Raw genomic sequence first — 12334 nt, forward strand, 5'->3', positions numbered from 1 at the left:
GGGGTGCTTTGCTGGTGATGCTGTTGGTGATTTATTCAAAATCCAAGGCACACTTAACCAGCATGGCTACCACAGCATTCTGCTGCGACATGCCATCCCATCTGGTTTGGACGTAGTGGGGCCATCATTTGATTTTCAACAGGACAATGACACACCTCCAGGCTATGTAAGGGCTATCTGACCAAGAAGGAAAGTGATGGAGTGCTGCGTCAAATGACCTGGCCTCCACCATCACCCAACCTAAACCCAACTGAGATGGTTTGGGAGTTGGACCACAGCGTAAAGGCAAAGCAGCTAACATATGCTCAGCACCTCTGGGAACTCCTTCAAGACTATTGGAAAACCATTCTTGGTCAATAACTCATGAATCTGATTGAGATAATGCCAAGTGTGCAAGGCTGTCAACACAAAAGTTGGCTACTTTGAATAATCAAAAATATAAAGCTTATTCTGGTGTGTTTAACATTTGTTTAAATGTGTTTACTGCATAATTCCACATGTATTTCTTCATTGTTTTGAAGTCATCAATATTAATCTACTATGTAGAAAACAACAGAAATACATTTTAAATGTATTGGTAACTACAATACATAGAGCGATGTGGGAGTGACAGTATAGCGGTTAATGACAGAGATTTGCAGTCTAAGTTTTGCTGTCCTAGAAGGAATTTTGCTGTAGTACTTTTGAGCAAGTTACTTAACCTAAATTGCTTTGGTAAATCTAAAGGCATGTATGCATGTGTATCTGGGGGGATGCTTATCATTGTATTTCTGGATGGGCAAAAAATTTGGTTTTGGAACCAGCTTGCTACCACAGAAGCTTTCTCATTAAGATGATAACTTTAAAAGTATTTCACCAATATTTTTCAAACTTTGTATTGGCATTGCATGGGTGATGAGCTGGAACTGATTCAATTTTGAGACATATTGCCACAAAATTGAAGCAGCGTTGCATAGTGATAGCAAAGAAATGAGCAGTTTTCACACTTGATATTGTTCAAGCAATACCTGAAAGTATTTTAAGGATCTACAAACTTTGTAGAGACATTGTATCAGACAGCAATAATGCTGCCCGATAAATCATATTTTCATCGTCATCTTGATATGACCATGTGCAATAAACACATTGCAAAATATTCCCTGAATTGCAATGAATAAGAAAAATAATTTCATTTACACTTGCCATGCACAGATCTATCAAGTGAAATCTCTTCCAATCTTCCTCTGTGAGGTTTCGATCAGCTGTTTGGCCGGTGATACAAATGTGAGTTTCAAGTTCATCCTTGCCGTGGCAACAAAGGTTTTGATCAATAAAATATGTTTATCAAAATAAAATATTTTTAGAAATATTTTAAAAAGGTGTGATTTTGTTAGTTATAATAAAAATTGTTTGTATTTAGCCTGATAGTATATCCAAAATTATATTATAGTTTGCCTGACCGGTTTTATTAGATTCATTTTATGTTCAGCTTGTGGAAGGCTTTGATGATAGTAATGGAAGACATTACAGTTATTTTAAATCACAATTTGATTTATTTTTAATTCCTTGTTTTCCCCCAGATATACTGATATTTTTTTATTTCAAGAGATGTTTTTGTTGAGTTTAGAAGTACAGGGGAAATAAAACTTTTATTTCTTTATAGTTTTAATGTCTTAATGTTCTGCTTTTATTTATTGCAAGTCATATCGTCATCGGAATATTGGATAGTGTTATTGCACATTGCAGATTTTCCTTAAATCGTGCAGGCCTAGTGTGGAACTAGAACTTATCAAATTTTGAAAACTCATCCCAAAATTGAAACAATGCTGCATAATGTCAGCAAAGGGAAGGGTGAAAGCAGACATACATTACCAGTCAAAAGTTTTTGCAGAACACAGGTTTTTACCACTTTTCCTTTTATTCCATAAAATGTAGATTTTTCTTCTACTTAAGCATAGGAAAGTTGAGTGAACAGCTATAAATGAAAATGTAAGTCAAATAAGACAAGTTTCCTTGATAACATGGAAGGAGTATGTAACCGTGCTTGTCTGATATTCTGTTGACTGGTTGCGTGGTGATGACATAGTCAAATTCTAGGCTGTCCATTAACTTTAAATACCCTAGTTAACTGGGAAAATATTTTTCTGACAGAAATTGCGATTACGATTTGATTTGCGATTAAATTTTTTTTATGTCAAGCTTCAGTTCAATATTCAGTGTGTAGTAATTTTAAAACCTATGACGCAGCATGAGATACCATCAGTATTAACTGGTCTTTATTCTAATGCAAGGATGAGAATTTAAAGATGTGATGTGTCAAGTTAAAGTAATGAAAACAATTACAGCAAAAAGAAAAATAGCGATCTTGCAAGAGTGGATGTAGTGGGTGATAAATGGATAGGAAGCAGCGAGTAGTTATAAGAGGCTCAATGTCACAGTGGGCCTGCGTTCATAGTGGGGTACCGCAGGGTTCAATTTTAGGACTTAATTTACATAAATGATATAGACACCAATATATACAGTAAACTGGTGAAATTTGCAGATGACACCAAGGTGGGTAGTGTAGCAGATACTGAACTAGCGGCTCAGCAGCTACAGCGGGATCTTAATTTAATTAGTGACTGGGCTGACACCTGGCAGATGAAATTTAACATAGACAAATGTAAGGTACTCCATGTAGGGAGCAGAAATATAAAGTACAGGTATTTTATGGGACCTACTGAAATAAAGGTAGCTGATTATGAGAAAGACCTTGGTGTGTATGTTGATGCTTCCATGTCTCATTCTCGCCAGTGCGGGGAAGCAATAAAAAAGGCCAATAGGATGTTGGGGTATATCTCCAGGTGTGTGGAGTTTAAGTCAAGGGAGGTAATGCTAAGATTATACAATTCCTTGGTGAGACCTCACCTAGAATATTGTGTACAGGTTTGGTCACCATATCTTAAAAAGGACATAGCGGCCTTAGAAAAGGTGCAGCGTAGGGCCACAAGAATGATTCCTGGTCTTAGAGGAATGTCATACGAGGAAAGGTTATTTGAGCTAAATCTGTTCAGCCTCAAGCAAAGGAGACTGAGGGGGGACATGATCCAGGTCTATAAGATTCTAACAGGTTTGGATGCTGTTCAACCGAATAGTTACTTCAGCATTAGTTCAAATACAAGAACTCGTGGCCATAGGTGGAAATTAGCGGGAGAACATTTCAAACTGGATTTAAGGAAGCACTTCTTTACACAGCGTGTAGTCAGAGTATGAAATAGTCTTCCTGATAACGTAGTGCAAGCTGAATCCTTGGGTTCCTTTAAATCAGAGCTAGATAAGATTTTAACAACTCTGAGCTATTAGTTAAGTTCTCCCCAAGCAAGCTCGATGGGCCGAATGGCCTCCTCTCGTTTGTATAGTTCTTATGTTCTTATGTTCTTATGTCCTGAAACTGTAAAGCTGGAAATTTTTAAACGTAGTATGCATTTTATAAAATGTTGAATAAATAGAAGTCGTTTATTGGTGATTTCATGTTGGTCGAAGTTTCCGCTTTTTAACAACTTTATACGGTTATTTTCTATACAAATCAATTCAGGTGAAACAAAAAATGTATGTGTTCATGATTGCAAACTCTTTCAGACTCTCACGCAAGAAATCTTACGGCAAATCTATATTCCATTCTGAACTTAAAATTAGCTGCATCAAAAATGTTATGGCAGTTTGCAAACCCTACAGACTATTTACAAGGTAATACAACTTACATACATGTAAATGTGTGTGCAGAACAGAGAACAGATCGAAAATCTCACTCCATGCAGCTGACCAAAGTTGCCAACCCTGCATTTTATTTTAAATGAGAAGTAAAATGCAGTTTTCGAATGAAGCAGCTTATCATTCCTTTGCTTTGTTACTTGGACAAATACAAAACAAATGATTAAACATTATACGTATCTCTTTTTGTAGTTTTCTAAATAAGACCCATACCCAACTGTAATAGTGATTAAAGCAATCTATTCTTTTAGTATTTTAGTATTTATGTTAAAGCTTTTATTTTATTACTGTTGTGGGATTCATCTTTGGAAAAAATAAAATTTAATAAGCACAAAAACATATGACATAAACACGACTGTATTGTGGGCTTTACGGTTTTTTTGGGGGTCACCAACTCCGCTGCTGTGAGAGTTACTGTCTGTCTCGTTGTTTTGATGGGTTAGCGGTATACTAATGCTATTGCCTAAAAACCAAAGGTTTGATACACTGAAGTATATTGCAGCTGGTGTTTAAAAGGAGCTTGCCGGTTCTATTGATGATAGGACCTTTCTGAAACAATCTCGGACCATGAAATAGGAAGGTAATTCACTTATAGCTCAGTAGCTGTTTATGGGTCTATACGCCTTCTTGGGCCACTTCTGATTGGTGAACATGACTGGCACACGAGAAGCACGGCGCTTGTAATTGGTGAGAATGACTGTCACACAGGGAACATGCCATGAATTTGTAAAACTATTCTCACAGCAGTTTTAAACCCTGGGTCCGACTTGCTGTATAATGTATATCCTAAATCGCAGCTTTTACCCCAGGGTTCAAATTTAGTTCCATTATTATTCTTAATTTATATAAACAATATTGACACTAACATATACAGAAAACTAGCAGGTTCTGAGTTATCAATAGAACCCCAAACTAATTAAAGACTGGGGTGATAAATGGCAGATGAAATTTTAATGGAGATGAATGTAAGGTAATCCATGCAAGGAGCAGAAATATAAAGTACAGATGTTTTATGGGTTCAACTGAAATTAAGGAAGCTGGCTGTGTATATTGACACTTCCATGTCTTACTCTCACCAATGTGGGGAAGCAGTTAAAAAGTCCAATAGGATGTTGGGTTACATCTCTAGGTGTGTGGAGTTTAAGTCAAGGGAGGTGATGCTAAGATTATGCAATTCCTTGGTAAGACCCCACCTAGAATATTGTGTGCAGGTGTGGTCACCATACCTTAAAAATGACATTGCTGCCTTAGAAAGGGATCAACGTAGGGCTACAAGAATGATTCCTGGGCGTAGAGCAATGTTTTATGAGGAGAGGTTAGCTGAGTTGAATCTGTTCAGCCGCAAGCAAAGAACAATGAGGGGGGACATGTTCTGGGTATATAAGATTCTAACAGGTCTGGATGCTGTTCAGGCAAATGGCTACTTCAATATTAGTTTAAATAACAGAACTCGTGGCCATAGGTGGAAATTAGCGTGAGAACATTTTAAACTGAATTTGAGAAAGCACTTTACAAAGCATGTAGTTAGAGTATGGAATTGTCTTCTTGCTAGTGTAGCGCAAGCTAAAACCCTGGGTTCCTTTAAATCAACAACTCTGAGCTATTATGTGAGTTCTCCCCAACAAGCTTGATGGGCCGAATGGCCTCCTCTTGTTTGTAAATTTCTTATGTTCTTTGGGATGAATTAGAGCGGAGACTGCTAGCCAGACCTTCTCATCCACCATCAGTGCCTGACCTTACAAATGGTCTCCCGGAAGGATGGTAACACACTCCTAAACCTTGTGGACAGCCTTCCGAGAACAGTTCAAACTGTTATAGCTGCAAAGGGTGGGCCAACTCTATATTAAAACCTATGTATTAAGAATGGGATGTCATTAAAGTTTGTGTGTGTGTAAAGGCAGGTGTCCCAATGCAGTGTATGAAGCCCTCTTGCACTTGCAGGAGTATATTTGGCTTTTAGAGTTCTTTTGGAGTAAAAGTATCGTAAAAAACTTTTAAAGTCATCCTTAGCCTCCAATGCAGTCTTCCTTTTGACATTGCTCTTAGTGAGTCTAATGTTATTTTTTATCTCAACCTGTAGACTTGGATACCCCTGCTTTATTCTGAAATCATTAATTGTTTTCCATTTGTGGAACACAGCCCTTTTCCTCTTGACTTTATTCTTAATTTCTGTAAACCACTTTGGTTACAGTTTCCTAGATTTAGTTTTGCTGGAAAGAGGTATGAAGTCCTCTTGCACTTGCAATAATGTGCTTTTAAAAAATTCCCATGCCTCTTCAACAGTTTCCTTATCTATTTATAGTTTCAGTTTCATACCATTACAGTTAGCCATCCTAACATTGTATATTTCTGTTTTGGACTTTGCTCTTTGGACAATAAAATTAACCTCCAATTTAACCATGTTATGGTTACTATTGTCAAGTGGATCTCAAACCTCAAATTTTCCAGTCCTATCCTGGTTATTAGAGAAAAGATTGAGAATGATTTTCTTGCCTATCTGGTCCCTATTCTTCTCTATCTTTGTCACTCAACCATGTTCCTGTAATGTAATAAGAGTCTGATGAAATAAACCTCTATCATGAATTTTAAATTCTAATTCAAAATTAGTTTTCAGGTACCCAATATTTAACTTGCCAGGGCAGACAAGTAGCTCCTAAGATGTTTCCCATTTTTATTTTTCAGCTTATTCATACAAACAAACAACAAACACATTTATTTAGGTATAGTGCGTTATCACAACATTATATTGTCTCAAAGCGCTTTACAGCATCCCCACCCAAAGCCCCCAGTGAGTAAGCCATAGGCAACAGTGGCAAGGAAAAACCCCTTAGAAGGAAGAAACCTTGGGAGGGACAAGACTCAAAGGGGCAGCCCATCCTCCAGGGACCGGCAAGGAAAGTCATATCGGAGAGGTGGCTAAGTGTCAAATCACACTATCTAAGTCATAAGATTTGAAACACAACTGGGGAGCAGGGAGGTGATGACAAGCCGGTGCCGATATTCCTTCTGATCGCCAGGCAACCAGTAGTAAGGCAGTGGGGCATACATGGAGGATGACACAGGCAGAACAGCGAGCTGGATGCAAGGACATCATGGGAAGAGGCGACGTCACATGTAGCAGGGTGTGCAGGATATCTTGATAAATTGAGGTCTCCAGGCAGCACACCCCAGGAGGAGTATGGGAAATAAAATGTGCAATTAGTCAAAGTAAGGGAGACTATAGGCAGTGCTAACAGTTAGGTGAGTGCAATATTAAGTGCAATGTGCAAACTCTGGCAGATATAGCTATGGCAGCATAAGTAGGAGGGAGAGGCAAGTGGGAATGCAGTCATGGGGAGTCCCTGAAATGTCAGCACGCCAATTCCACAAAGGATTGTGAAGCTAGAGTGACAGCACTGACAGTTCAATTTATCCTAAGCCAATGGCACCAATCCCCACCCAGCTCTACACCTCACACAATAGGTCTAACTGGGAGTGAGGAGTTAGCTAGAACTAGAACTAGTGTCCCTATAAGCTAAACTAAACAGGTGTGTTTTTAGTCCAGACTTGAATATTGAGAGTGAGCCTGAATACCGCACATTCGGTGGAAAACCATTCCACAGCTGAGGAGCTCTATAGGAGAAAGTTCTGCAGCATGCCGTAGCTCTTTCTACCCTAGGTACTAACAGATATCTTGCGCCTTGAGAACAAAGCAAGCGCAGAGGGTTGTATGAGGTCAGCAGATCACTAAGGTATTCTGGTCCCAGGCCATTCAATGCTTTATAGGTTAAAAGCAGTATTTTATAGTCAATCCGAGACTTAACTGGTAACCAATGAAGGGAGGATAAGACAGGCTGCTGCATTCTGTACCAGCTGAAGTTTATGTAAGGATCCAGACGGGCAACCAGAAAGGAGGGCATTACAGTAGTCCAGTCTGGAAGTTACAAAGGCATGTATTAATTTTTCTGCATCATGAAGTGAGAGCACCTTCTGAAGCTTGGCTATGTTCCATAGATGATAAAATGCAGTTCTATAATACTTCTTATGTGAGCATCAAAACATAAATCTGAATCAACTAGAAGACCAAGATTTCTAAACACTATTAGGTTGTGTAGGAAGGCCTCCAATGTTGAGGTGGTGAAACTTATTTCTTGCATCCTTGGGACCAATTACCAGTACTTCTGTTTTTTCTGTGTTTAACATAAGGAATTTTTTTGCCATCCAGCACCGGATATCTAATAGATAGTCTTCTAACCGAGAGAGCAGTGATATATCATCAGGGATATACACTCACGTAAAGGATTATTAGGAACACCATACTAATACGGTGTTTGACCCCCTTTCGCCTTCAGAACTGCCTTAATTCTACGTGGCATTGATTCAACAAGGTGCTGAAAGCATTCTTTAGAAATGTTGGCCCATATTGATAGGATAGCATCTTGCAGTTGATGGAGATTTGTGGGATGCACATCCAGGGCACAAAGCTCCCGTTCCACCACATCCCAAAGATGCTCTATTAGGTTGAGATCTGGTGACTGTGGGGGGCATTTTAGTACAGTGAACTCATTGTCATGTTCAAGAAACCAATTTGAAATGATTCGAGCTTTGTGACATGGTGCATTATCCTGCTGGAAGTAGCCATCAGAGGATGGGTACATGGTGGTCATAAAGGGATGGACATGGTCAGAAACAATGCTCAGGTAGGCTGTGGCATTTAAACGATGCCCAATTGGCACTAAGGGGCCTAAAGTGTGCCAAGAAAACATCCCCCACACCATTACACCACCACCAGCCTGCACAGTGGTAACAAGGCATGATGGATCCATGTTCTCATTCTGTTTACGCCATATTCTGACTCTACCATTTGAATGTCTCAACAGAAATCGAGACTCATCAGACCAGGTAACTTTTTTCCAGTCTTCAACTGTCCAATTTTGGTGAGCTCGTGCAAATTGTAGCCTCTTTTTCCTATTTGTAGTGGAGATGAGTGGTACCCGGTGGGGTCTTCTGCTGTTGTAGCCCATCCGCCTCAAGGTTGTGCGTGTTGTGGCTTCACAAATGCTTTGCTGCATACCTCGGTTGTAACGAGTGGTTATTTCAGTCAAAGTTGCTCTTCTATCAGCTTGAATCAGTCGGCCCATTCTCCTCTGACCTCTAGCATCAACAAGGCATTTTCGCCCACAGGACTGCCGCATACTGGATGTTTTTCCCTTTGCACACCATTCTTTGTAAACCCTAGAAATGGTTGTGCGTGAAAATCCCAGTAACTGAGCAGATTTTGAAATACTCAGACCGGCTCGTCTGGCACCAACAACCATGCCACGCTCAAAATTGCTTAAATCACCTTTCTTTCTCATTCTGACATTCAGTTTGGAGTTCAGGAGATTGTCTTGACCAGGACCACACCCCTAAATGCATTGAAGCAACTGCCATGTGATTGGTTGATTAGATAATTGCATTAATGAGAAATTGAACAGGTGTTCCTAATAATCCTTTAGGTGAGTGTATATATATGATCATTTCCGCTCCTCGCTCACGAGGCTGTTGGCTCTGCCCGCTCCTCCGCTCTAATTCGCACTACGCTGCTCCGCTCAACATCGCTCCTCGCTCCACTAAAATTTCCTCCCGCTCCAGTCAAGTGGATCCACGCTTGCTCCAGTTTAAGAGGGACAAATAATCTACATGCCTACCAAATATCACCTTAAACCGAAGCCTTATATCATAAAGAAATATGAGCAACGGCAACATTGTCACTCAGAACAGAAAATTTGTATTCTTAAACAACATATAGGCAACAACGGATAGAATATACAGGCTAAGCATTCACATTTTAAATTCCTCAATTTTTTCTGTTGATGCTGCTGCTGCCTCTCTCTATAAAATAAAATTTCACTGACAGCGTTACGTGAAATAAAAAAATCTTATTAGACCTACTTTGAATGACAAAACTAATTTATTTGATTACCAATATTTACTTTATAGGCTTTTATACTTTTATTTACTTTATAGACTTGATATGCTACAACCATATAAAACTTGCTCACGTTTTGCTCTGACTTCCGCCTGTTCGCGTAGAACACTCTCATGTTTCTGAGAAAAGTGATTCCAAAGTGAATTTTTTGTCACTGAAACAGTTTCACCACATTGTTGTTCTTGCTCTAAATTATTGTCATCTATACGTTTGTTAAGAATAGTACACTTGTATGATCTGTCAGTTTCCTTTCGCAATACTTTGCGGCCCAGTCTATAGTTTGTGTAACGGTCTTGATAATTGTACATATGAATTCTGGGTAGATTTGGGCACGCCTCAGAGTTGTAGTGAGCGGTATCGGAGCGAAATTGGAGTGAGACAGAGCGACCGCTCCAGCCTTAATTTAAAAACCGCTCCGCGCTCTATATATGTATATATATACATTTAGAATTATATGTCATGAATTAGAATTCAAGTAAAATCACATTTACTGGTTTTCACATTTCCATCCAATAATTCTTAATCTTAAAAATTGCACAGTTTAGCAGTTTGGAAGGATTAGATAGGGAGAGGGGGTGGCGAGGCTTCCCGTGGAATATGTTGCTGTTGTTCTGGCCGAATCCTTTCTAGTTTTTTTTTTTTTTTTGCTGCAGGGATGGGCGTGTTTTCGGTACATTGGAGGTATCCCGGTCAATTGGGGATGGACAATATAAACGATGTGGTGTGATCTCCACACCTGACCTCCGACGCTGTCAGCTCTCTCCTAATGACAAGTAAGATACTATCTCATGTACTACTTCTGCTGCGAAAAGAACGAAAGTATATGCTAACAGTGTAAAGACAATCCAGAATTATTTTTTTTAATTAAGAAATTAATAAAATTCTACAACTTTTAGTGCTTTGTTAGGAATTAAAAACTTTTCCTCAAATAAGAAAGCATTCTTCTACTAAGATTTGACAAATATAAATGATTCTTGAATATAATCCTTTGTGCATCCTAATATTTAGTTTATAATGGTACATTTTTAATGAACTAAAATGAATCTAATTTTGGTGTATTAGGTTTTTCATTTTAGCTTGTGATGGCCTCTTCAAGGTGTTTACGCCAGAACAAGCTGTTACTTTTGTCCTCAGTGTCTTACAGGTAGGCTGCTGTTCGGAATATAGATTTGTGAATTACAGAGAATGGAGCTAGAAATTGGAAAAGAGTGGTTGTAGGAATGGTGTTGGGTAATTTATACAATTTTTAAAATAAACTTGCTTACACAAATACCTGTAAATCTCTTCCTGGTGCATTACACACAGTGTTATAAAACAGGGTCTTTCCAGATTAGTTGGGTTTATGGGCAGCTATGTTTAACACCTTACAAGAACTCAGTGCAGTGAATTGTTCAGGAAGGTAGATTAACCCACATAACAACAATTATAAATGTCATTCTTTCACGGGTTGCGTGTATTCTGTGGTACTTAGTGTTGACGTTACCGACATTGGTATGTGTTTCTTAGAATGATACAGCAGAGTGGAACAGAGACCAAGCTTGGAAGGAAGCAAGCTTTGAGGCAGCATGCCAGCAGCTAGCCAGTGAAGCAGTGCGACGTGGCTGTGCAGACAATGTTACAGTCATCCTAGTCTCTATTGATTTCTAAAAGAGTACAGTTTGCAGTTTGTTTCCCAGCCTGTCCAGACCTCTGACATTTCCATTGTCCTGTCCCCAATTCTACCAAAATAATAGTGATGCTTTGGTATTATGTGGAAATAAATGTGCTTTTTTATACATCTTAAACTAAATATGTTTACTTGACTTGTTGTCTTGTAAAAACTGTCCACCATCTGTAAAACATAAAAACATTTTCTGAATAAAACAAAGGACATAAATCTGTTCACTTATTTGGTTTTTGATTCATTTTTCTTATTTTTAGTATTTTTCCCTACTTGTTCTTCATAATAAGTAGAGTAAATAAGTTATAGAAATGACTACAGCAATATTATATGAACCCAATCTCATGTCTTGAGCTGACTGAGAGTATTTTATTTATGAAAAGGGTTGGGTCAATTACCTTATGTAATCCGGTACAGTTATTAGTTACCTGTTTAAAAACGTAATCAGTAACGTACAGTCGTGGCAAAAAGTTTTGAGAATGACACAAGTATTGGTTTCTACAAAGTTTGTAGATCTTTTTGTCAGATGTTTCTGTGATATAATTACAAGCATTTCATAAGTGTCAAAGGCTTTTATTGGCAATTACATTAAGTTTATGCAAAAAGCGTTGAGATAACCAATGATCGAGATAACCGAAAACCAATATGGCAGCAATATATTAACTTGAAATTTATTTATGTGCGTTAATAACTGAGAATGTACATGCACGGGTTTTTGGTGTTTTTGGCATTTGTTTGACGCGATCGGCATGCTATAAATATGTACATACATGTTGGCTAACAAAAGGCATATGTGCACCAACTAACAGCAGAGATTTACCAGTATACAATGAAAACCACTGTCGTTTCTCGATACAAACCTTTAATTTAGTGCTGTCAAACGATTAAAATTTTTAATCAGATTAATCACAGGGTTGCTGTGGATTAATTTAGATTAATCACGATTAAATATCATTCATTTTTAATCTATATTAATCACAATTCATTTTGCATGA

The 12334-nt window shown here is 38.4% G+C and overlaps 1 protein-coding gene across 5 annotated transcripts in view; it reads left to right on the forward strand.

The window, feature by feature from the left end:
- LOC111839943 (integrin-linked kinase-associated serine/threonine phosphatase) overlaps positions 1–11559 on the forward strand; it is a 35985-nt gene extending 24426 nt beyond the window's left edge. For 4 of the 5 annotated variants that reach the window (XM_023804275.2, XM_023804276.2, XM_023804279.2 and 1 more), the window contains 4 exons: positions 8589–8645; positions 10333–10452; positions 10742–10823; positions 11186–11559. In XM_023804275.2, the coding sequence (XP_023660043.1) occupies positions 8589–8645; positions 10333–10452; positions 10742–10823; positions 11186–11326 (400 nt within the window). In that variant the 3' untranslated portion in view covers positions 11327–11559. The remainder of the gene's footprint in view (positions 1–8588; positions 8646–10332; positions 10453–10741; positions 10824–11185) is intronic. The other variant, XM_023804277.2, reaches the window with a different exon arrangement.
- Positions 11560–12334: the final 775 nt, after the last annotated feature.

The sequence above is a fragment of the Paramormyrops kingsleyae genome, chromosome 18 (genome assembly GCF_048594095.1).
Source record: "Paramormyrops kingsleyae isolate MSU_618 chromosome 18, PKINGS_0.4, whole genome shotgun sequence".
NCBI lineage: Eukaryota > Metazoa > Chordata > Actinopteri > Osteoglossiformes > Mormyridae > Paramormyrops > Paramormyrops kingsleyae.